The sequence below is a fragment of the Equus asinus genome, chromosome 20 (genome assembly GCF_041296235.1).
Source record: "Equus asinus isolate D_3611 breed Donkey chromosome 20, EquAss-T2T_v2, whole genome shotgun sequence".
Taxonomy (NCBI): Eukaryota; Metazoa; Chordata; class Mammalia; order Perissodactyla; family Equidae; genus Equus; species Equus asinus.
The window spans coordinates 29,616,020-29,641,605 of record NC_091809.1 but is presented as its reverse complement, the minus strand read 5'-3'; the positions used below and the strand labels follow the sequence as shown (position 1 = coordinate 29,641,605).

At 49.7% G+C, this 25,586-nt stretch overlaps 1 protein-coding gene across 9 annotated transcripts in view; it reads left to right on the top strand.

Moving 5' to 3' along the window:
• The window catches only part of GLB1L2 (galactosidase beta 1 like 2), a 46,870-nt gene extending 21,284 nt beyond the window's left edge, over positions 1-25,586 (top strand). For 4 of the 9 annotated variants that reach the window (XM_044751989.2, XM_014865959.3, XM_070489886.1 and 1 more), the window contains 14 exons: positions 5,081-5,173; positions 7,998-8,079; positions 13,550-13,620; positions 16,665-16,749; positions 18,057-18,194; positions 18,759-18,839; positions 19,252-19,358; positions 20,042-20,182; positions 20,476-20,547; positions 20,810-20,885; positions 23,212-23,299; positions 23,608-23,719; positions 24,132-24,248; positions 24,524-25,586. In XM_044751989.2, the coding sequence (XP_044607924.1) occupies positions 5,081-5,173; positions 7,998-8,079; positions 13,550-13,620; positions 16,665-16,749; positions 18,057-18,194; positions 18,759-18,839; positions 19,252-19,358; positions 20,042-20,182; positions 20,476-20,547; positions 20,810-20,885; positions 23,212-23,299; positions 23,608-23,719; positions 24,132-24,248; positions 24,524-24,610 (1,350 nt within the window). In that variant the 3' untranslated portion in view covers positions 24,611-25,586. Of the gene's footprint in view, positions 1-5,080; positions 5,174-7,997; positions 8,080-13,549; positions 13,621-16,664; positions 16,750-18,056; positions 18,195-18,758; positions 18,975-19,251; positions 19,359-20,041; positions 20,183-20,475; positions 20,548-20,809; positions 20,886-23,211; positions 23,300-23,607; positions 23,720-24,131; positions 24,249-24,523 lie in introns of all 9 variants that reach the window. The other 5 variants (XM_070489884.1, XM_070489883.1, XM_070489885.1 and 2 more) reach the window with 2 other exon arrangements.

Here is a 25,586-nt window from a genome sequence, read left to right as displayed (position 1 = left end):
GCCCTGAGCTCACATCCATGTCCATCTTTCTCTACTTTGTATGTGGGATGCCTACCAAAGCATGGCTTGACAAGTGGTGCTAGGTCCGCACCTGGGATCTGAACCGACAAACCCCGGGCCACCAAAGCAGAACGTACGAACTTTACCGCTGCGCCACTGGGCTGGCCCTCGGATTTTTGTATTTCTGCAGAAACATCGTTGAAATTTTGATAGGGATTGCATTGACTCTGTGGATCACTTTGGGTAGCACTGACATCTTACCACTATTAAATCTTTCAATCTATGAACACAGGATGCCTTTCCATTTACTGGTGTCTTCTTTAATTTCTCTCAGCAGTGTTTTGTAGTTTTCAATGTAGAAGTATTTTATGTCATTGATTAAATTTATCCCTAAATATTTTAAGCTTTTTGATGCTATTGTAAATAGAATTGTTCATTGGTAGTGTATAGAAACAGAATTAAATTTTTTGTGCACTGATTTTGTTTCCTGCAAATTTGCTGAATTTGTTTATTAGTGCTATTAGTTTTTTTGTGGAATCTTTATGATTTTCTACATATAAGATCTGCAGACACAGATAATTTTACTTCTTCCTTTCCAATTTGAATGCCTTTATTTTTTTGCCTAACTCCTCTGGCTAAAACTTTCAATACTATGTTGAATAGAAGTGGCGAAAGCAGGAATCCTTGTCTTTTTCTTAATCTTAGAGGAAAGGCTTTCAGTCTTTCACCATTGAGTGTGAGATTGGCTGTGTGTGGACTTTTCATATATAGCTTTTATTATCTTGAGATAGTTTTCTTCTATTCCTAGTTTGTTGAGTGTTTTTAGTATGAAAGCAAGTTGAATTTTGTCAAATCTTTTTATGTGTCAGTTGTGATGATCCTGTGCTATTTTTCCTTTATTTTGTTGATGTGGTGTATCACATTGATTTTCATTGAGTTGTCCTTGCATTCAGGAATAAATCCCACTTGTTCATGGTGTATAATCTTTTTAATATTGTTGAATTCAGTTTGCTAGTGTTTTGTTGAAGATTTTTGTGTCAGTGTTCATCAGGGATGTTGGTCTGTGGTTTTCTTCTATGTAGAGTCTTTTTCTAGCTTTGGTAATACTTCATGGAATGAGTTTGGAAGTGTTCCCTCTTTTTTGATTTTTCTTGCAAGAGTTAGAGAAGGATTGGTGTCAATCTCCTTACTAGTTACAGATCTATTTGGATTTTTTGTTTCTTCATGATTCAGTCTTGGCATGTTGTGTGTTTCTAGAATTTGTTTATTTCATCTAGGTTATTCAATTTGTTGGCATACAATTTTTCATATTCCTCTCTTATAATTCTTTTTATTCCTATAAAATTGGTAGCAACACCTCCTGTTTTGTTTTTGATTTTTAGTTATTCGAATATTTTCTCTTCTTTGTTAATCTAACTAAAGGTTTATCAACTTTGTTGATCTTTTCAAAGAACCAACTCTTGGTTTTTCTGATTTTTCTCTATTGTTTTTCTAGTCTCTGTTTTTATTCTGCTCTAATCTTTATTACTTTATTTCTTCTGCTATGTTTGGGTTTAGTCTGTTTCTCTTTTTCTAGTTTCTTAAGATGAAAAGTTAGCTTGTTGACTTGAGACCTTTCTTCTTTAATGTGTTTACAATTATAAATTTCCCTCTTAGCACTGCTTTCACTGTATCCTGTAAGTTTGTTTTGTTGTGTTTTCATTTTCATTTGTCTCAATATATTTTCTAATTTCCCTGTGATTGCTTCTTTGAGTCACTGGTTTTTTAAGAGTGTGTTGTTTGATTTCCACATATTTGTGAATTTTTCAGTTTTCTTTCTGCTGCTGGTTTTTAGTTTCCTTATATTGTGATTGGAAAACATACTTTGACTTCAATCTTTTAAAACATTTATTAAAACTTGTTTTGTGGCCTAACATATGGTCTATCCTGGAGACTATTCTGTGTGCACTGGAGAAAAGTGTGCATCGTGCTGTTGTTGGATGGAGTGTTCTATATGTATTTGCTAGGTCACATTGGCCTGCAACGTTGTGCAAGTCCTGTGTTTCCTGATGGATCATCTGTCTGGTTGTTTTATCTATTATTGAAAATGGGATATTGAAGTCTCCCGCTATTACTATAGAGATGTCTTTTTTCTCTTCAGTTCTTGGAATATTTTCTTCATATATTTTGGTACTTTGGTGTTCGATGCATATATGTTTATAATTGTTATATCTTCTAAATTGACCCTTTTATCCTTATGTATAATATATATTATGTATTTATGTGTATATAAAATGTAATGCCCTTTGTCTCTTCTATCAGTTTTGACTTACAGGCTGTTTTGTTTGCTCTTAGTGCAGTCATCCCTGCTCCCCTTTGGTTACTGTTGCACAGAATAGCTTTTTCCAGCCTTTCACTTTCAACTCATGTGTGTCCTTAGCTCTAGAGTGAGTGTCTTGTGGACAGCATATGGTTGGATACTGTTTATTTGTCCATTCTGCAAATCTGCTTGTGGTTGGAGAGTTTAACACATTTACATTTGAAGTAATTACTGATAGGGAAGCATTTGCTTTTGCCATTTTGTTATTTGTTTTCCGTATGTCTTGCCATATTTTTCTCCCTCATCTCCTCCATTACTGCCTTCCTTTGTATTTAGTTGATTTTCATAGTGACAAGCTCTGTTCCCTTTTCATCTCCTTTTGTGTATAGTCTATAGATGTTTTTGTTGTGGTTACCAGGGGGATTACATATACTGTCCAAAAGTTATGACATTCTATCTTTTTTTTTTTTTTTAAAGATTTTACCTTTCTCCTTTTTCTCCCCAAAGCCCCCCAGTACACAGCTGCATATTCTTCGTTGTGGGTCCTTCTAGTCGTGGCATGTGGGACGCTGCCCCAGCGTGGCTCAATGAGCAGTGCCATGTCCGCGCCCAGGACCTGAACCAACGAAACACTGGGCCGCCTGCAGCGGAGCGCGCGAACTCAACCACTTGGCCACAGGGCCAGCCCCTATGACATTCTGTCTTATATTGATACTAGCTTAACTTCGATCACATATAAAATCTCTACTCCTTTACAGCTCCTTTCCCCCTTTATGTTATTGATGTCACAAATTACATCTTTAAATATTGTGTACCTATGAATATAGATTTATAATTATTTTATGCATTTGTCTTTTAAATCCTCTAAAAAATAGGAGGCAGAGTTATGAACTAATATTGTAATAACACTGGTTTTTACATATTTACTTTACCAGAGAACTTTCATATGCCTTTCATGTCAATGCGAGGGACTCCATCTAACATTTCTTGTAGGGCAAGTTTAGTGGTAAGGAACACCTTTTGCTTTTATTTGTGTGAGAATGTCTTAATTTCTTCCGTGTTTTTAAAGGACAGTTTTGCTGGATTTGGAATTCTCAATTGTTAGTTTTTCTCCTTCAGCAGTTTGTGTCATCTCACTGCCTCAGTTCTGCAAGGTTTCTGGGAAGACATCCACTGATAGTCTTTACTGGGGGTCTTTGCAAGTCACATTTTCCTTTGGTTCCTTTCAAGAATCTCTTCGTCTTTGTCTTTTGACAGTTTGGTTATAGTGTGTCGTGGTGTGGGTCTCTGGGTTAAAGCTACTTGGAGTTCATTGAAGCTTCTTGGACTTGTATATCTGTGTTTCCTCAAATTTGAGAGGTTTTCTGCCATGATTTCTTCAAATAATCTCTCTGCTTTTTTCTTTCTTCTCCTTTGGGGTTCCCATAATGAGTTTGTCTACTTAGTGATGTTGCATAAGTCCCTCAGACTCTGTTCACTTTTCTTTATTCTTTTTTCTCCTTAGATTCAATAATTTAAAATGACTCTGTCCAAGTTCACCCATTCTTTCTTCTGCTTGTTTGAATCCGTGGTTGAACTGCTATGGTGAAATTTTCTATTTAGATGCTGTAGTTTTTAGCTCCAGAATTTCTGTTTAGTTCTGTTTTGTGGTTTCTGTCTCTATTGCTATTCTGATTTTGCTCATGTATCCTTTTCTTGAGGCTTTGTCCGTGTTTTTCTTTAGCTCTTTGAGCATATTTGTGACAGTTGTTTTAAAATCTTCGTCTAGTAAGTCTACTGAGTGCATTTCTTTATAGGCTGTGTCTGGCGACAGATTTTGTTGCTGTGAATGGGCCCTACTTCTCTATGTCTTACATGCCTTGTGCTCTTGTTGAAAATGGGGCATTTGACATAGTGGTCACCGCCCCCAGTCTTTGTGGGCTGGCAGGGAGCACCTTCACTGTGTAGCAGGCTCTGAGCCTTGAGATTGGCCCAAAGTGAAGGCTTAAGATCTTCTCAGATATTTTTGGGTATGTGTCCTGTCTGGTCTGTGTGTGTGCTTTTTTTTTTTTTCCTCCCAATTTCCCTCGACTGCTTTTACATGTTTTAGTTTCCCAAAGAGTCTCATTCCACCTTTTTCTTGTGGCCTTAGATGTTCTATTATATTCCTCTGCCTGTAGTCCCTTGCCCTGAGGCACCCATGGGTCTGTAATCCCTCGGAAGTTTTCACATGCAGCTTCCAGGCTGAGGTCCAAACTATGCCAACATTTCCTGTCTGAGCTCTAATTCAAATGAGACACAAACTAGTTCACTGGGCAGCCCAAAGGTAGCCCAGAACATTTCAAACAAGTTCTGTTTTGCTCTTTCTGTCCTGAGGGAGGGAACTGGTAATTGGGGTGCTTCTTTCTGACTATGCCATGCTATGCCGGTGGGCAGAGCGTGACAGGAGAGTGAAAACACCATGAAATCTGCTACCATTTTGAATGTGTCTTTTTCTTGATTGGGTATTCACTTGTTTGCTCAAATGTTTGACTGTTTTCCAGATCTCCTGTAAAGTTACTTTAGTCATTAGGTGGTTTATTTGATGTTTCTGTAGGGGAACAGGGCCTGGAGCTTCCTACTGCACGTCATACTGATGTCATTCTCAATTATATACCAAACCTTTTGAGACTTTTGCTTTTAAATGGAATGTTTTGCTAGTAAAACATGGTGGTGTAAAACACTGGTGATAAGTGTGTTGAAATTAGATAATATAGTTCCCACTACAAACTCAGCTTCTGATTGCTTATCTCTTTTCCCCAGTACAAGCATGGAGGACCCATCATTGCTGTGCAGGTGGAGAATGAATATGGTTCCTATAACAAAGACCCCACCTACATGCCTTACATCAAGAAAGTAAGAATCAATTCAGTTCATTTCTTCATATTGCTTCCTCTGGAATGTATTATGGGCTATGGTGTGACATGGGGGTCTAATACTTTTCTCATATTAATACCATGTCTCCCAGCACCATTTATTAACTAGTGAATCCTTTTTCCATACTTTCATTTCAACAGGGCTGTCACTTATTTACCCTATGTTGATGGAGTTTATTTGGGGATTGCAGTACACATGTGGTGTTGCAGGGGCTGAGGATAGAGGAATTGACTGAATTGAGTGGTGATTAGAGAAGTCTTCCTGGAGAGGCTGCTCTCATTCCAGCATCTAAAGTAGCGGTTCCCAGCTTTGGCTGCACGTTGGCTTCATCTGGGGAATTTTTAAAAATCCCTATGCCAAGATCATATACCATACCAGTTAAATAAGAATCTCTGGGGTGATACTTTGACATCTGATTCCAATGTGTGGGTGAGGTTGAGAACCACTGATTTAATATATGGCAAATGAGGGATGGGCAGGGCTTGAACAGGCTAATACTCAGATCTGGTTTCTTAGTAGTTGAGACTTTGAACAAATGCCTTAATTTTTCTAAAGCTCTATTTTCTCTTCTCTGGAGTGGGACTAAAGAGAATATTTGCCTCTCTGAATTGTGTGTCTATGTGAGGTCCCATAATAGGCTCAGTGCTGTTCTAGACATATAATAAGTCAATAAATGAGACCATGACAGAATCATTGGCATTGGTTTTGGAGTACTTAGAAGAGTTGGCCATGGTGTGAGCTGAGGAAATGTTAAGTGGCCTCAGTGAATTTATTTAATTAAAGCTGCTTCAGCTTTGGCCCTCGATGTCCTAGGCAGCATCCCATCTGCTGTCACAGGCAGATTCATTTTCCATCTGGAAGTTACTTCAGTCTCTACAGAGGGGTAGACCGAGGCTCAAGCGCTTCAGCCTCTAGGTTCTTATCTGCTCGTCCCCCTTCTCCTGCAGTGCAGAACGCCCCTGCGCAGGGAGCAGGGCTCTCTCTAGGAAGTGTGGCATTCCTGAAGCTGAAAGGGGAGAGTTCAGTCCTGACAGTCGAGTCCAGCCACAGCCTGGGCTACGTCACCCCTGCAGCTTCCTCTTTGTCTCTGAATCAGCTCGAAAGGTCTCAGCCAGGGCATGGGGCAGGGCAGCTTCTCCAGCTCCACCTCGGCCTCTCAGTCTGTCTCTTGAGTGCTAGAGCTTCTCCAGCAAGTGCTGACTGAATTACTGAGCTGCAGAGGAGGAGCGCTCCCCTGATGGGAGGAGAGGAGAGTGTAGCCCCTTCTGTGACCGGTCCTGCTCAGTCACACCTCCCTGGCATCTGGGAAAGGTATCTGTGTGTGACACATGTGGACACTGAGAAGCCCCAGTGCCCAGCGTCTGTAACACTGAAGCTCTTGGGAGCATCCCCCTGAGCTGCCATGCAGCTGTTCCTGGGCTGTTGTGGACATGTGGACACCGTCAGCATAGGACGACACTGGGCCAGTCACCTTATCTTTCTGAGCCTTAGTTTCATCATGTGCATGATGGAGACAAGAATGCCTTTCTCTGAGTTGACTGTGGGAATGTGGAGGGATAACAGGCACCAGGCCCTTGGCTGGTCACTGGTGCTCATCCCTTACAGTGTGCAGTCAGTAAATGAACGCCTGTGCAAAGTCCAGTGAGACTAGTACAGCTGTAAAAGTTGGCCATTGTCCCTGTTTGCACCCTCCCAGCCCACGTGAGGCTTTCCACATAGGACAGGAACCTAAGCAGTGTTTGTTAGATGCCAGTGAGTGACTGGTTGGAGTGCTGTGAGGTGGTGGACCTCACCTTGCCTGACAGATTAAACTACAGCTTCTGGTGTCCCTGAGAATTGGACCCTGTTCTTTCCTCACCAGCATCCAGGGGCAGACGGGAGCTTTGTTCCCCCACTGGATCACCTCTCTGCCTCCCCTATTTCCAAAAGAATCTAGTTGAAATAAGCAGTCTTGTCATAATATACATAAGGAAAATGATAGGAAAGTACCCCTTGCTGGGGCTTTTGATCCAAAAGAGCCCACAGCCCCAGAGCAGAGCCTTTGAATGGTGACAGACTGGGCTCAGGTCCACCTGCCATCAGCTCTGATTCCCACAGCACTTCTGCAAGCCTCTCTGAGGCTTTTCATGTGTACACTTAGGATGCTGCCTGTGAAGACTGAATAGGGTGGTCTGTGCGCAGTGGCACGGCAGTCCTGCCCATAGCTATGCGCCGTTGTCCTGAATGGTGAGGCGCATTACCCCCACACAGCGTGTTCCTTGCATGTCTTCATCGTCAGATTCTCTGCCTTCACGGGGCACTTCCTGTTCTACTGGGCCTGCGCCGGCACCATGGGCATGTGACTGTGGTGTGGCTGTTGACCAGAGCCTAGCCTGGTGTGGGGAAGGGAGGGGCTGCTTGTTTCTGGTGCGGGTGAAGGGGGAGCTGCCCTGGAGGCCTGACCCACTCCCGGAGCCCTCCTGTCAGTGGCTCGGTGACAGCATGGCCCCTGGCCTTCTGAGCTGGCCTCTGAGCAGACCCCTCTAGGAGCAGCACACTAGCCAGACCCAGCATCTTGCCAGATTGGCAGTAGCTAAGGGCTGCCAGAGCCTGACGGCCTTGCCCCTGCCGCTGTAATTCAGGCTGATTGGAGCTTTGTCGATCATGGCGGGCACAGACAAGGTGGTTTTCTCTCCATTCTCTGCAGAGAAAGAAATGCTTTATTTTGAATCTCTCCCCTTTCTCTTCTGGCTGCTGCAGTCCCAGTGTGGGGCCAGCAGAAGCTGTGAGGAGTGGCAGACTTTGAACTCTTTTATCCCCACAGGCTTTGGAGGACCGAGGTATTGAGGAACTGCTCTTGACTTCAGACAACAAGGACGGCCTGAGCAATGGAGCTGTTGATGGAGGTGCCTTCATGGGGCCACGCAGGGCCAGGGGGTAGTTCCCTGGCCTGGCTGTATACACTCCTCCAGACAGCCTGAGCCATGAGTGGAGTTTCTCTGAGGCCTGCTCGTCTGTTTGCATGGCACTGGCCCCAAAGCTCTGGGCCTCAGAGGGCTGGACAGTCCGTGACAGAGACGGACTTGCCACAGCCAACTCTGTAGCTGGTCTCCCATTTCTATCGAGCGCTCTGGATACTAACAGTGCTCTGCAGACTGCAAGACGTGGGGAACGGCAAGTTGGGCCCCTGAGAAGGTCTCTGAATGTTACAAAGAGGGCTGAGCAGATGAAGCATGGAGCATACTGTGAGGATGGCTTTCCCAAATCCTGCCAAAATTGTAGAGATGACTGACCACTTGCCAGCGTCAGTGTGGCCCCCACAGTGAAGGACAGTTGGCTGGGCAGAGAGTGCACAGTCAATAACCATGGCAGTGCTCCATGCACCAGCATCCGTGCCCCTTACTCTGCCTCTCTTCCCGTTAGTGTAGACGCACTTGCCCCGCTCCTGATCTGCCCGGCCACTCCACACTGCACTAAGCCCCTTCTTTCAGCTGCTGCAGGGCAGCGAGCCCCTACTGCCCCTCACTGTCCAACCTTCTTTCTATTGGACCGTTCCTATCTGGGTAAAAACTTGTTGCTAGTTCTCCCTTCTAAAAAAGATCTGCCGATTCATTTTCCTGTGCAGAGGCTGTTCTCTTTCTCTGCTCCCCTTTCAGCACGTCTCCCCTGTCCATGCTCATGGCCCCTGTTCCTCCGTCTCCGTCTCTGTCAAACCACAGTGCTGCGCCACCACCCTCGCCATCCCACTGGCGGTGCACTGTTCCCGGTTGCTAGTGACCCCACAGTATCAAATTGTTAGTCCTCGTCGCCTCTGATTAGATTTTAGTTTTCAGCAGCTATCAATCTCTTTTTCTTGAAAATTTCCTCACCTGGTGTAAGGGACGCAATTTCCTGGCTTTTTCTTGCCCTTGTGGGCAGTTCCTTCTCGGTGTCTCCTGCTGGTCGCTTCTCTCTCCCTGAGCTCTGATGCTCACAGTCCTTGTGGCTCACTCCTTGGAGTGAGTGCTGCTCTTCTCTCGGTACGCTTACTGCCCTCGTGGTGTCATCCAGATGGCTTTAAATGCCATCTCTGTGCTGATGAGTCTGAGGCGTGCATCTCCATCAGGGACCCTTCCTGAACTCCTGCCTTCCATGTGCCTCTCCTCCTGAGCACGGCCCTGGGAAGGCCACCAGTCTCAGTGGAACCAGTGGGAACTGAACTTGTCTCATTCCCTCCCAGAACCTGCCCCACTTTCAGTCTTCTTTTCTCAGTAAATTGTAACCTCATTGCCCACTAATTCTGCAGGCCCTAACCCTTGTAGTCACTCTAGACTCAACTCCTCTCTCTCTGTATGCCTAACACATGGCCATCAGCAAATCCTTTTTACCTTTAGCTTTATCTTCAAAGTTTATCTGGTATCCAAATAAGTTTTACCACCTCAGCTATTACCATCATTTTTCATTTGCAATATTGCAACAGCATTGGAACTGACCTCCCTTTTGTTCGCTATTCCCTCCCCAAGAACTCCTCTGTGTGCCTTGAAAGTATCACTCAGATCATCTCGCGCTGGCCTGAACTCCAGGCGTACCTGACCTACTCAGAGTGAAGTGCACATTCTGAGAATGGCTGCCAAGGGCCTCCCCAGCGGCCTCTGTGCCCTAGCTGGCTGCCTCCTGCTCTCCTCTGGCCCACTCTGCTCCACTCCCCTGGCCTCCTTGTTGTTGCTAGAACGCACTCCACGCCCCCAGCCTTCTTCCAGAGAGCTGTGGAGCTGTCCCTCCAACTCCCCTCCGAGGTCGCCTAGAGGTGAGGCTTCCTCTGAAAATTGCAGCTTCTCCCGGAGCTCACCCAGCCCTTCTGCCTTGCTTTGTTTTTGCCTTCCAACCTTCCAGAGTTTCTTTGTTTTATTTACCTGTTTCAGGCAGCAGTAGGCTCTGCCGGGCCTGGCTTCTGTCTGCCTGGTTTGGCTGTGCTCCCGTGCCCGGACACGGTGTGCGCACCGCAAGGATGACCCGTCCTGAAGGGTCTTCCTGCCAGCTGCCTTCCTGGGCTCCCACACCGTGCCTCTGCTACGTGGGCACGCCGCTCTGTATTGTCCCTCCTGCTTTCCCTCCCCTAGCCCGAATGGCTGGAAGATAGCAGCTTTCCTCCCTGAAGCCCTAGGCCAGCGCCTGGTGTGCGGCTGCCACTCAGAATGACTGCTGGATGAGTGGGCGGCAGCGGCTCTGGTCCCCAGGCAGAGCGAGTTCCTCAAGGAGCCAGACCCCAGCTCCCGAGGAGGACCGGCAGTGATTCCGTGCGTCCACGCGGTGGCACTGTGTCCCTGCGGCTGCCCCGGGGACGCACCTGTGCGGGGTGGGGCCTGGGCGGCTGTGGCCCTGCTGGAAGGAAGACCCTTTTATAGCGCCAGCAACCAACGTTGGGGAGGAAAGCGTGGCGGTGGGTCGGAGTCTCCAAGGCCCCTGCTGATCTTTGTGCCCCCTCCACTGCAGCGCCCCCTCTGAGAGCTGCCTGCTGCCCAGGCTGCCTGGAATGATTTCTCTCAGTTAATTAAAAGTGTAATTGAAGGAACGCATTTACAGGATCTAAAAGTAAAATAATGGAAATGCTTGTAAATACGGTGTGGCCTGCCTCCTCCTGCCTCTCGCCAGAAATGATCATTTGAACCCTTTAACTTTTTCTTCTGGTGTTTTTCTCGTAGTTCTTAAGAATGGGCATATAGAACTCTATACTTATTGATTTAAAATTCCATTTACTGCTGTCTTGTTGCATTGAGGGTTTAGTCCTCTCTCGCCACCCTGGGCCCGCGGCTTCCCCTCCTGCCCTTCTGCTAGCCATGTGTAGTCAGTGGCCGTGCCATCGCAGGTCACCACCTTCCTGCAGGCCCCACACTGCGTCTGACGTTCTGGACGACGTTTGCAGATTGACTCACTTTCAGGATGCTTAGTTTTCTCTTTCAATGTACTTACCTCATTTGTTTGTCATTTCTTGTAAGTTCTTCGTTCTCTCCCTTTGGTAAAGGTAAACAAATCCTTTACCAAAGACCTTCCAAACTCCTATCGTGGGTGTTTTCCAGACACCTGTACCTGTCGGGTTCTAGGTTGAGTCTGGTCGCTGTCTGGGACCACATTGTTTCTGACCCCACGGCAGCCTGCTGCATAGCGCTACCCAGACTGACCCGTGTCTGCTGTGGAATCTGTTTCCTGGAACTTTGACAGCATTACTCTCTTATTTCCTAGGATCTGCTCTTGCTGCCGAAGTACGGTTCCATTCTGGTGCCTGATCCTTTTAAATGCCCTGTTTTCTTTTCTCTCCTGTTTCTAGGAAATTTTAGAGTTTTCCTTTTATCCTTGGTATTCTGGTATTTGACAATGATGTCCTTTGGTGTCCCTTTCTTGGCACTTTTTTGGATCACTTGAACTGAAACAGGGTCATCAGTGGTGGGACACTCATCATGCATTTCTTTGATATGCTTTCCCTCTTCTCTCTGATCTTCTGGTCATTCCTGTTTCTCATGGATTGGACTCTGATACTGATTCTCTAAGTCGCTTATCTTTTTGATTTTTTCTCTTTATGCCCTTGAGTTCTACTTTCTGAGCAACTTCTTCAGCTTTTATCTTCCGATCCTTCTGTTACCTCTTGGATCATGTTTTCCTTGAATAATTTCTTTTCTCATAGGATGCTTTTTTAATGGATAATATGGTTCTTATCTCTCTCTGAGGATATTTTACTATTTTTTTTTAACATTTACCTGTTCTGCTCATCCTTCCACCTGAGGGGCCTTTCTCAGTTGGTGGCTCTTGCATGGGCAGTTAAGGAAGAGGCACTCTGTGGCCCCTTGGGGACCCCGGGTGGAGGAGAGGCTGTTGGCAGGTGTGCTCCTTTGCAGGGTGGGTGGGCCCTATTGGGCTCTTTCAGTGAGGGAAGCCCGACTGTCAGTGCTGGAGTCCAGAGACGGCTCCTTTGGTCTATGGCTGCAGATGTTTGGGGCGCAGGCTGGGGGTGGGCAGGAGCCCCCTTGGTCGGATTGCCCTCTTTCCCCGCTTCACGTCTCAGCCACACTCTGCTGTGCCCCGTCCCTCCAAGCCTAGAGCCGCTGGGGCTCAGCTTTCCTGGAGAGTGTGGTCCCCTGAGGGGACAGCATCACTGGGGAAGCGGCTTGAGGGGTGCACGAGGCAGGGGACAGGCGTTCCCCCTGCACGGTGCCTCGGACATGAAGGAGGCCTTGGGTTGCAGGTGGGCAGCCAGTCATAACTTCTTCCTTTCTCTCAGGCTGTTCCCTGCCCTTTTTCAGTCGCTTAAGGCTTTCTTGAAATCTCTTCTCTGTTATGCCTCCTCTCTAGTTCTTGTTCCTTATGGCCTTCCACTTTTTCACGCCTTGTTTTTATTTGAGTGGAGTGTCAGGAAGCTAGGAGTAGATGCTGTTCAGTTAGCCATGCTAATCCTGTTGACCTCTGAGATTTCTGCCTGGTCAGTTTCTGACAGGCCTCCTGTCTTCAAGGGATTTCTGCTTTAGTTGAGGGGGGTCTGGATGTAGGGTTCCCCAGTGGGTTGCTGGAGGACAATGACATCACAGAAGAAGGGTGGGTATGAGATGGGCCTGGGGCTGCAGTGCTGCTCTGCTGCTCACCAGCAGTGTGGTGACCGTGAGGCTTGTTATTTAACTTCCTGGAGCCTCAGCTCTTGTCTGTTTTTAATCACTGGTGATCAGGGGCTTATGTCTGACAGGAGAGCATCAGGGTGGTCAGCTTGCCAGGCCGGCTCAGTCTCTGTCAGGCCTTCCCAGTCTGCTGGAACCCAGGCAGAGGCCGCTGAGTGTGAGCCCACTGCCCAGGCAGACAGGAGGCAGGCAAGGAGCTCCAGAACCAACTGCTGCAGTGGGCTGGCCAGGGGATCCACAGCCATAGGCAAATGTAGCACATCTTTCTCGGCATCCTTTCACTAATGGAAAGCCACTTAAAATATAATTTTAAATTAAAAAATGAACACCATGGGGTAGAAGAGAAAATTAGCCTCGTCAAAGAAATGAAAGTGGAGTCTTCATTTAGGTTGTTACCCCGTACTAGGTGCTTGAGGTGCAAGGAGAGATCCGACTCTGGGCTCCTGCAGAAGAACAAGTGACAGAACCCACACTCTGGTTGTAAACCCATGTGAATCCAGAACAGATGCCTAGTGAGGGCCTGCCCTGTGCACTCTGTGCCGAGGGTGGGATTTCCAAGATGAGCAAGATAAATTTCCTGACATCAGAGAAACCAAACTCTAATTGGAGGTGGGAAACAATGTCAAGCTTAGTTAATTTATTATGCTGGTGAACTGCGAAAGGTCTGGGGTAGTTCAGGAAATCTTCCTGGCTTTATGAGAATGTTCTGTTTCTTTTTTCTTCTTTCCATCCACAGTGCTGGCCACCATCAACTTACAGTCGCAACACGACCTGCAGTTATTAAGCACCTTTCTCTTCACTGTCCAGGTGAGTCTGGCCCGGGCCCTGCTCCGTGTGAGTGTAGGAATCCTAGAGGGGAGTGGAGCCTCTGTGTCAGAAGCCTCTGGTGCTCTGGACACCTGCACTGTGCTCGGGGTGCCCCAGATGGGAGAGAAGCGCTGCAGAACCCAGCTCCTGCTGCCCCATTTTGCTGCGCCCGTGGCCGGGGAAGCCGTGTGGACATGCTCTGAGTTGTTGCTGTGTGAGGTGATGCATGAATATGGTTTCCTGCCTCTTGAGAAAGGGCCCTTTTCAAAGCTCTAGGCATGATGCCATCACAGAGGCCTCTTGACTAGAATTCTGTGACTCACGTAGCCCCAGACATGCTCATTTGGGCCCTAGGGATCAAGGGGAGAAACACTGCTGTGCCCTGTGCAGTATATGTCTGACCTTAACCTGTGAGGCCCCTGTGGGCCTAGAAAGATGATTGTCGTCAGCAGGACAGGCAGGCTGGCCCATTCCAGGTCAGAGGGAGAGAGGAGTTTCTGGCTGTACCTCAACATCCATCAGGGTGATGGGAATTTACAGTTAAATCCTGTTCTGATCGATTTCTTGTCTCTCAAGTTCATGTGTCTCCCCTAAGGAGAGAGATATGGTCTGACCAAGGCAGCTGCAGCCCATTTGCAGAACTGAGAGACCCGTCTCTCACCCTGTCTTACTGAAGGGTGGGAATGCCCCAAACTGCCAGCATGGGCTGATGGTCATGTTGATCCCTGGTCTAGAGCGAGCTGTTGGAGCGTTCGTGTCACAGGTGGACAGATGCCTCTGGAGGTGCTGGGGTTGTTCTCCATCCCAGCTGTTCATTTTTTAGAGCAGAGGCAGTGTCCTAAGGCACATCCATATGAAGCCATCACAGCAGTGTGGAGCCACGAAGGATGAGGGCCACCTGTGTGTATGGCGTGGCTACTACTGAAGTTTAGAGGCACAAGCAGAACGGGCAGGGAGGTGCGCAGGAGGAGGTGGGACCAGGCAGACCTCACCCCACGCAGACTTTGTGGGGCAGATCTGGAGAGAGACAGCAGGTACAGGTGGGCTCAGATCCAGTCCCTTTCTCCTTTCCTTGCCTCCTCCCATATTTACTGAGTGCCTGCTCTATGCGTGGGGTGGGGCTGGGCCCTGTTCCTCTGCAGTGACTAAGATGACAGGGTCTCTGCCCTCCCGTGGTTTGTTGCCTCCTTGGGGAGAGACGTGTTAACCAAACAGTTGCCCAGTAACTGATGGGATTGTACAGAGTGCTGCCTAGGAGAAGCACAGGATGCAGTGGCTGCCCTCCGCCCACTGGGGCTGGCCGCCCTGTGCTTCTCTCTCCTCTTCTGTGAGTGGGGGTGCCGATCGTAGCTAGTCAGAGGTTGTTTGAGGATTGAATGAGGTGATACTAGGAAGGCACCCAGCACAACAGTGCTTCACGTTGGCTCCTTCAGGGTCCTCCTTGGAGAAATGGCCACACCCGTGTGCACCAGGCCAGGTCATCCTTTGATCGAGTGGCACTGCTAAAGGCCTTTCTGTTCACAGCTCAGCGATGTTTGCTTTCCCCAAGGAAGGGGAGTTGAGTGCTGCTTTGTTTTGATCAAAGTTGCCTTTGAATGGGGACAACACAGGCCCAGCTCTCCTCCACTTTGGTGTGGCCAACAGCACCTCGCTGGTCCTCCCATCCATGTCAGTGATGGAGAGAACCCACGCGAATGTTTCCTGAGCACTTCCTAAGGACCAGGCCCTGGGTGCCAAGGGCTTTACGTGCATCGTGTCCTTTAGTTCTCCCAGTGACCATGTGTGCTCGCTGCTGTTACTACCGTTTTACAGTCAAAGAGACATTTGTAGAAGGGATAAACACCCAGTAAGAGCATGTTAGGGAGGACAGCGGAGCCCCAGCTCCTCACTGTGTGGTGCAGTGACCTGGGCCAGTGGTGGACAACTCCCTGCATTGGCCCTGGCACCCTCCAGTCATGACAGAGAGCCCCTCATGGCACTGCAGAATACTGACATGTGGCACTTAAGATTGATTCCTCCCTTTTTAGTGACTTAGATGTGGTCCTATATCACCTTCTTTGGAGGTGGACAGCTGTAAAGAAAACCAAGCCACATATCTTGCTAAGAATTATTGTGACTCCTTTGGCCTTCCTCTGGTGTGGCTGGTCCCTTCCACTCAGTGGACCGTGAATCTTCACCCTGGGTCGGACTTTGTTGCCCTGTGGGCACTTGCCTTCGAAATGTGAAGCCGTCACTGACAGAGACGGCCTGTGCGGAATGAAGAAGGCTCTCTGTGCTGAGCTTGAAATGCAGCCTCTCAGTCCTTCCACCTCCCCCAGGTGCTACGGTGCTTCCACACACAGGGCAGAGTAGAGCCTGGTCCCTGGAGTGATTTCTGCATCCTTGGGACAATCCTGTGCAAAGTCAGTGTTCTGAGGCAATAGTAAAGTCTTACTGAATGTCCCAGCCAAAGTATGAAGCCAGACATTGTGGCTGCAGAACCTGCACTGTGAAGGGCTGGGCTGTGATGCCCTCACTTCTTGGCTCTTAAAGAGAGGCCCACTCAGCAGCTCTCTGACTCTTCCTTCTAAAGGAAGCAGCACCTGAGGGGCCTGCGTCCACGGTGTACCTCTCAGAAGTGGAGTTATCCTGACAGAACATTCTCCTTCCCTGGAAATGGACAGGCTTGGCTTGATTCAGAACAAACCCTATGTAGGAAGAGACTCTGAAAGCAGGTGCTGAGTTCTCACGAAGACTGACTTTGAACACAGCCCTGTGTTTTCGCGCTAGCGCTGTATGCAATGTTGAGCCACGTCAAGGCAGCAGGGCCACTGCAGCCACCTTGGTGGCCTGTTCCACCCCCTCCTGCAGGGTGGAGGCCGTACACGGAGGAGAAGCCGGTGCAGGTGTACTTGGTGCATGTCTGTGCTCTGCTTCCCATGGCCTCTAAGGCAAGGGGCTTGCAGCCGGGGAGGAGTTGGGGGACAGAGGTGCTGGCATCCCCTCCAGGAAGAGCTTTCCTCTGTCTCTCTTGACCAGCTAACTTCTCATTTTGTGGTGCCCAGGGGGCTCGGCCCAAGATGGTGATGGAGTACTGGACGGGGTGGTTTGACTCGTGGGGAGGCACACACAACATCCTGGATTCCTCTGGTGAGTGTTTTACAGTACCTGCCTCCAGCATGTGTGTTGACTGAAGAGGTAGGAAGAAGTTCCAAATACCCTGCTAACTGATGTAGACTAGCTGGTGGGTGCAAGCCTCCTGGGACTGTTTGCATGTAATAGCTCATATTTTCCAGAGCCATTTGTCTTGACATTTGAAGTGAACAGTAGGACTTTTGACATTGCTTTATTATGTTTTCGTAATTAGATAAGTAATATGTGCCTATTGCAAACATCCAGCAAATACAGAAAATATGTAAAGAAGAGATAAAAACCCCAGAGCCCAGGGAAGACCTGGGGTGTGCAGTGTAGGCCGCTCTCTGTCTGCAGCCCCACGTGCACATGGAGAGATGTGGACAAATGCAGGCACATCTGCTCCTCGTCACCTGCTTGTGCCAGTGAATGACATAAAAGACAGCTTTCTATACTGTTAGATATAGATTCCATCACTGTTTTTAAGAATGGAAAGAACTCCATGTATTGGTGATGAAAGCACAATTCATTTACCCACTCTCTTACTGATGAACACTTAGGTTGTTTTCAGTGGTTCTTTTTAACTGAACGCCATGTCAGTGAGCATTCTTGAACATCCAGTTTTGCATACCTGGCATATTATTCCCGTATAAGTTCCTAGCAATAGAAGTACACATTAATGCAATTTTGATATATATTTACTAAACTGCCCTCCAGAATGATTGTAGCAATTTTTACTCACCATTATTCAATGAGAATACATTATTCAATGAGATTCATCAACAATGAGTATTAAGATAATTCTTAATATTTGCTAATCTGATAGGTCATTGTTTAGTTCACATTTCTTTGACCAATACTGAGGTTTTTAAGAAAACATATACATGGATATATTAATTAACCATTTATAGTTCTCCTTTGATACTGTCTTCTTGTGTCATTGGTTCTGATAAAGCAGGGTTGAGGAGGTGGTCAGAACTGCATCTGTAATTCTGAGCGCTGTCTTTCTGTGTCTTACAACGCGAGAGTAAAGTGGAGAGGTGTGCCAGATGGAGGCAAAGGCTGCTCTGCACAGCGGGTTGTCCGCGTTGTAGTTGATGGAGACCTTACTGACTGAGAAACAGCTGGCAGGCCGAAGCTCAGGGCCGCGGTTCTGGCCCGTCTTTGTTGCTCCTCCTCTGCTCTTCTGTGATGGGGGTTTAGTGGAAGCTGAAGGGCAGAGCGATGCAGTTGGATCTGAGGAGGGGCTGGGAAAGAGGAGACTTACAACTTGTCTCAAACTCGAGGTCACTCTGCATGTTCCCCCTTCTCCCCTTCTCCTGTAGAGGTTTTAAAAACCGTGTCTGCCATCATTGACGCTGGCTCCTCCATCAACCTCTACATGTTCCACGGAGGCACCAACTTTGGCTTCATAAATGGAGCCATGCATTATTATGACTATAAGTCTCATGTCACCAGCTATGGCAAGTATTCCCCATACCGCCCCTCCCCAGAACACCCCAGCATTTGTGTGTCTGGGACGATTTATGGAGAGTCCTTTAGGGACACCTTCTGAGCCTTTAATGCATTTGGCTGTAGAGTGCCTGGGGAAGGGGGAGGTTTGTGTGGATCATCAGTTTTCAACTTCCAGAGCAGGGGGGATGGCAGCCCATGGATGTGCCCATGAGCCTTTTGGAATTGAGCTGGAGGGAGTGGGAGAGGTGCGGTGGGCAGGTCCTCACATGAGGGCAGCTGCTTCTGCCCACTCAGGCCCTTCCCGTGGCGTGACCCCCGCCCTCCCCTTGACAGTCCTGGAAGGCAGGAAAGATGCCTGGAAATTTAGGGTCATGCTGTGGTCACAGGCAGTTTGGGTGGCACTTTGTACTGGTTGGTATTTGTAGTATTTTGACTGCTGGCTCATACCAAAAGTGTTTGCCTCCCAAATCGCTGGGATAAAGATCCTGCTGCCCGCCCCCAGCTTCTCCCTTTTTGCTGCCACACTGTCCTGGGACATGGGTGACCAGTGACAGCACCCTGGTGTCTTGCAGACTATGACGCGGTGCTGACAGAGGCGGGAGATTACACAGCCAAGTACCTCCAGCTCCGAGATTTCTTTGGCTCCATCTCAGGTACCTGGCCAGCAGCAGGCTCCAGCACCACCATGGGCCCTTGCTTTTGCTCTGAAACTCCTGAAGAGTTCTTTCCTGACCACCCCACCTCAACCCCAATTGATCTGTGTGCAAGAATGTCCTGGACAAGGACAGGCGAGTTGAGAGATTAACTGTTTTCATCCTAGTTTGTGTCTTGCTAGCTTTGCCTTTTCATGGGTGCTAAGATTCCTGAGGATATGACAACGCCCTCATCCCCCATGGCATTGCCTTGCTAGCAGGGTCTGGGCCTGTCTGGGAATGGGCCTGTTTTCCTCTTGGCTCTAGGATAGAGGAGGATGTTGGGCCCTGGCTGGGAGCCAGGGGTTGCACAGGCTGGAGGGGCAGTGACTGGGGTCCTTTGGGATGGCCCTGTTGTCTGTCTATGTTGCAGGTACCCCTCTGCCTCCCCCACCTGACCCTCTTCCCAAGACTGCATACGAGTCCGTGACGCCAGCTTTCTACCTGTCACTGTGGGATGCCCTGAAGTACATGGAGGCGGTGAGTGCCGTGGGTAGGGTGGCGGGACCAGGAACCCCTCCAGACAGCTGTCATGGAGGAAGAGAAAACCAACTCTTGATAGCTTTGAGGTCCACGCTCCAGCTTTAGAACTTGGAGTAAAGAGAATGAACCCAAGGTAGAGTATGAAGTGGGAAGGAACTCTTTAGACCTTGAAGAAAAATTGGATCACACAGTAGGGATTCCCTTTCTCCAGCCTCAGTGGGCAGAGAGGATGATGAGGGGGCAGGAGAGTGGGCTTCACCCTCCTCTGAGAAGAGGGTGTACCTCCTGTAGCTGACTCAGAGGGGTGCTGTGATGCAAAAATGAGGGTGGCTTAAAAAGCTGAAAGTCCACGAGATGGCAGGTCTTCATTCTGTTGTTATTGCATATCCCTCTTCTCATCCCCCTAATCCTGTGACCTGGAGGGCCAGAGTTAGTGTGAGAAAGAGTCAAAATCAGGATTTTGGAGCTGAGAGCGCCAATCAGCTGGACTGGCTCCACATGTTTGTGAAATGAGACATCAAAATAGAAAAAATCTTAGAGGCCCCTGCCCCACAGTGTGCTAATTCCCAGGTGGGGATCTGTCTGCTGCCCCACGCTCCCCAAGAAGGCTCAAGATGAGGTTGCTGCCTTTGTTCTCCTCTGCCTAGCCCCTGTGCCTCCCCTGTCTTTTTTCTGTACAGCCAATCAATTCTGAACAGCCAGTCAATATGGAGAACCTGCCAGTGAACAATGGCAACGGACAGTCCTTTGGGTACACACTGTATGAGACCACCATTGCCTCATCTGGTGTCCTTAGTGCTTTTGTGCGTGACCGGGGACAGGTAGGAGCATCTCCTCTTGATTCCTGTGGGCTTGTAGTCCTCAAGCCCGACAACAGATGTTTGACTCTCTTTCCTCTCACAAATCTGGCTGTTCCCAGTGTATGGAGATGGCCCACCACCGTCAGCTCTGCAGTCCTTTTCAGCTGTAATCATGGGCATTCATTTTTCCTCTGTGCCTGGCTAAATGCCCTCCTCAGCACACACAGTGTTACCTCTTTCTCTGCTAAGCAGAGATCCCTCTTACACCTCCCTCCTGTTGACCCATGGGTGCTTTCTGTCTGTTCATTTGGCAGGTATTTGTGAACACAGTATCTATAGGATTCTTGGACTATAAAAGGAAGGAGATCAATATCCCCTTGATCCAGGTTTGTTACCCTTGTGGAGCTGGGCAGTGGCTCACGCCAGCTGCTTCCTGAGTAGATTTGGCAGGAGTCAAAGAGGAAGATTGGCAGACTGGAGGCTTCTTAACCACAGAGCTGCACATGGAAAGAGGGGCAGAACATTGCATTCTGATCACCCTCAGAGCTTAGGGGAGAACTAGGGTTCCACAGAGAAACCCCCAGGTGCAGTTGTGATCTTATAGCTGAGTAATCAAGCAGTCATCATCGACCACTATATTCCTGGCAGGGTTACACCACGCTGAGGATCTTGGTGGAGAATTGTGGGCGAGTCAACTATGGGGAGATTGATAATCAGCGCAAAGGTGGGTCACAGCACATGCCAAGGGAAGAACTGCTAATGCTCAGCATGTGCCCGGCTATGCCTCCTCTGTACTAGCCCACCAGCAGGCCATGGAGGCAGATTGCAATGAGGTGGGGTTATGGTGGCCCACTGAAGGATGTGGAGTCATAGAGGCCCATTGGAGGGAGGTTGGCCATGGAGAACCCTAACAGTGAGGTAGGTCATAGAAGCCAATTGTAGTGAGGTGGGTCACTCACAGACAACCATTGCAGTGAGGTAGGGTCATGGAGGCCCATTGAAGGGAGGTGGGCTCATGAAGGCCCGTTAGAAGGAAGAGGGTCATGGAGGCCCACTGTAGTGAGGCAGGGTCATGGAGGCCCGCTGGAAGAAGGTAGGATCATGGAGGCCCACTAGAGGAAAGTGGGTCATGGAGGTCCAATGGAGGGAAATATGGTCATGGAGGCCCACTGGAGGGAGGTGGGGTCATGGAGGCCCACTGGAGGGAGGTGGGGTCATGGAGGCCCACTGGAGGGAGGTGGGGTCATGGAGGCCCACTGGAGGGGAGGTGGGGTCATGGAGGCCCACTGGAGGGAGGTGGGGTCATGGAGGCCCACTGGAGGGAGGTGGGGTCATGGAGGCCCACTGGAGGGAGGTGGGGTCATGGAGGCCCACTGGAGAGAGGTGAAAGTCGGCCTGAGAGGACCAGCTGGGTTCTGACCTCTTCCTGGTTAACGCTCCCTGTGCATGTTGTCCTCATGGTGAGCACACAGCAAACACTGAGCCAGCCTCTCCACATCTCACTAGGCTGCAGTTGCTTTAGCAGGGGGCTGTCTGCTGGGGTGGTGAGCAGGGGTGGGTGAGGGGCAAGGAAAGGGATTCCCAGAAATCCAGATAAGGTATGTCCACAAATCCAAATCCAAGAACTCCTGTCTTCTTGGGTCTCCACACTGGATTTCTTTTCTTGATCCGCCTTGGAAATGCATTGATGCTCTCCTTTGTGGTGGGGAGGAGGCAGAAGACAAACAGTGAACAAAATGCTCTTGATGCAAGCCGCTCTAGGAAAAGTCTACCAACTCAATTCAGGTTTCTTGGCCTTCTAAATCTTCTTTGCTTAAATTTGTGTCTTCCTTCTTATCCATTTATCAGGATGTGGTTGGTTTCACGTAAGTTGTGAAATAAGAACTTAGAGTAAATGCTACTGTGGTGAGGAGGGCTGATGACCTCCCAGCTCTCCCATGGGTTTGCCTTTGTAATGAAGAAAGCTGCGCAGCCTGTCCTCGTCCTCACCTGCCAGGGAAGCACTGTGGCCCACGGGGGACTCCTGGATCCGGGGGTCAGCCCTCTCCAGTGGGCCTCAGGGTAGCTTCTGGCACTGTCCTGCTCACCGTCTCTTTTCCCTAAACAATCCCCTGCGCTCCTCTCTGGGTTTCAGCTTCTTCCCCCAGGGGCTCCCTCTCCAGGCCCATCCTCACTTCCTTTCTTCTCCTGGCATGGGAAGGGACTGCCTGCTTGAGCCTATTCCCTGTCCTTGCCTCCCCAGGCCCCTGGCCAAGGTGTGCCCTGGACTCGCACTGTGGAGTTCCTGTCCTCTGGAAGCATTCAGTGTTTATAAGGCACAGACTTTGTTTCCAGAAATGTGTGTCCCCTAACACACCTGTACCTGCAATTTAAGAGGGTCTGCAGGCCCCATGAAGCCTGTTCACATTCCCCAGCCTGTCCAAATTCCCCCTCTAGCCACTCCGCAGTTCCATGACCTAGAGGACCACGGGAGCTGCTCTGAGACCAACACAGCTGACCCCTCCCCAAGGCACTAATTAATCTCTACTCACGTGTGCACAGCTCCTCAGACTTGGATGCCCAAGTCATACTGCCCTTGATTCACAATTTAAATATTTTAGAAAGAAATCTTTAATCCTAGGTCATGTAGAAGATTCCTGGCTGAGTTATTAGGTCTCTTTAGTCTGGGACCCACTGAAACTGACCTCGAAGCCAGTCTAGAACCACTGTGACCTCTTGGTCATCTGTCCTTTTGGCCTCATTTTATTGTGTTGGAATTCTCAGCCCCCAAAAGGGAGCCTCCCCCTCAGAGAGAGGCCAGAGACTGTTCTTGCCCTCTGACTCTCAGCTCTGTCCTCGCCCTCGCTTGGGTTCTTCCTGGCCACATCTAGGACTGGGCACACACTGGTATTACTCGTTTTCATCCTCTTTGGGATTTCTAGGGAAATGCCATGTGATGAGCCCCTTAGGGAGTGTATCCTTCACATCAACTTCCCACATGTGTGTCAGCCGCAGCCAGGTCTGCTGCCCCGCTGTGGCCATGCCCGTGTTTCCTTGCCTCCTTCCCACAGGTTTAATTGGAAATATCTATCTAAATGATTCTCCCCTGAGCAAATTCAGAATCTACAGCCTGGATATGAAAAAAACCTTCTTTCAGAGGTAGGTCCCTGCCCCGTGCAGTGTGTGAACTCACAGACAAGGAGCAGGAGAGCCAGGAAGGCCCAGGGCTGCTCTCGCCTTGCCCCTCCTGCCACCCATGTGTAAACAGACCCAGAGCCCAGATGGTGGCAGTACCAGCGCTAGAGAGTAGGGGATCCCCCTGATGCCACCCCGCTGCCCTCCCTGTGCTCCAGTTAACAGGCGGGGACCGGGGCCGGAGGGGGGGGGGGGCTCTGGAATTCGATGCAGGACAGGACGCAGATGTGAGAAGGTGCCCCTCCCTCTCTTGTCTTCCTTTCTGGCTGTAGGTTCAGCTTTGACGAATGGAACAAGGTCCCTGAAGCACCTACATTCCCTGCTTTCTTCCTGGGGGCCTTGTCAGTTGCCCTTTCCCCCTCCGACACCTTTATGAAGCTGGAGGTTCGTAGTCCCTCCCTGCCCAGGCTCCCGTCTCCCCTCAGAGGGAGCCCTCTGGACCACCTGTGCCCAGAGCGTCTCTGTCCTTGCGTCCCCTCCTCCGAAGGGGTCACCAGGGCCTCCCTAGGCCAGGCAGAGTGGGCTCAGAGCAGGAGAACCACCTGGTGGTACTTCTCAAGGTCTAGGTTCCTACGTCCAGTCTGAGCCTGGTGCCCTGCCGGGGAAACACGGCGCTAGTGGGGATGGGAGCTGAACTCCCCACTTGTTAACCTCGTGGCTGTCAGCATCGGTTCATCCGGGCCTCCTAGGAGCCGAGAACACACAGCCCGTGTTTAACTGTGTCTCTGCCTTCCCATGTGACTTTATATTCGGTGGCTTTCATGGTCAACTAACCTCTTCCCTACTCTGCTTAAAGGGCTGGGAGAAGGGAGTTGTGTTCATCAATGGCCAAAACCTTGGACGCTACTGGAACATCGGACCCCAAGAGACCCTCTACCTCCCCGGTACCTGGTTGGACCAAGGCATCAACCAGGTGCGCGCACTTGCTGCCCTTCCTTTTCCCCAGGACCCCCTTCTCCTCCCTGCCCTGTCTGGCATCACAGGGTTTCCCTGGTCCCAGTCTGTTAAGGCTGGGAGGGCAGGAGGGGGGCAGAGGTGGTGTCCGGCTCCTCTGTGCTCTTCCTTGTGCTGATGAGTGTGGGTCCCTATTCCTTCCAGCCTGGTTCCCAGCTCCCTCCTGAAGGCCCCCTCTTCTGACTCTCAGACAGACCTCCGCTGTTGTCATACCCTAACCCTTCTCTCCCCCAGGTCATTGTTTTCGAGGAGAAGATGGCAGGCTCTGTGATACAGTTCACTGAAACACCCCACCTAGGCAGGAGCCGGTACATCAACTGAGCAGCACCGCCCAGCACCTCCTATGGTGGGAAGCAGGCAAGCGCCACCCTCCTCCTAGCTGACAGGAGGCCTGGTGGGCCCCTCACACCCTGCCATCAGGAGAGTGCCCTTAAGTAGCAACCTCAGAGAGCCAGGGGGCCCCAGCTCTGCCCACTGCTTCAGTTCAAGACCCTAGCCCTGGGGACCAGAAGAGGAGAGGTAGGATGGCCAGGGAGGGATCCCTTCTTGCCTGAAGTGGCTCTTGACCCGGCTCTGCCGCCCCACTTCCTGCTCTCCTGGGAGAGGACAGGGATGTCTCTCAGGGTGCCTGGGGCCCTCAGGAAAGGCCTGACTGGTTGGCCCGGACTCCTGGACGCTGGCTTGCTCCTTCGAGGTTCTCACCTGGCTCAGCTACCTCCCTTGTGGCCCCTTTTCATTTCTGAAGTAGCAACTTGTCACCACTTGTAGGGGATAGGAAGGGGGTGTATATCCTGATTGGCGTTGTTCTCTTCACACCCTCCTGAGCCTGCTCTGGGACTCTGGGAGGGGCTCCTGCTGAGGAGACTTTTCATTCTCCTTTTCATTCTCACTGATTGCGTCAGATAGGATGACAGCCTGAGCTTAAGAGAAGCAGAAACCCTCGGTTGCTTGTTTCCTGATTAGAGAGTCTGTCCAGGTTTACTGGGTGGGAAGCTCCAGCTGAGGAGCAGATGGAGACCCTCGCAGAAGCCGCACCCTCCCCGGGCCACAGGGGGGTGGCAGGAGGCCTGTTCCAGTGTGCGCCATCCCCCGGAAGGTTGGGGCCACTGGGCACCCAGCCTGGCGTAGGTGTGCTCCCCTCCCTTTGCTCCCCGTGGCCACGCGAGGGGGGAGGGGCAGCCTGGCCCCGCAGTTGTCTGTCCGCTTTGAGGCGCTTGTTCTGGGGATCGAGTCCAGTGGTTTGGCTCAGGTTCACTGTTCTGAATTGCAATAAAGCAGTAGAATTGAATCAAATCTC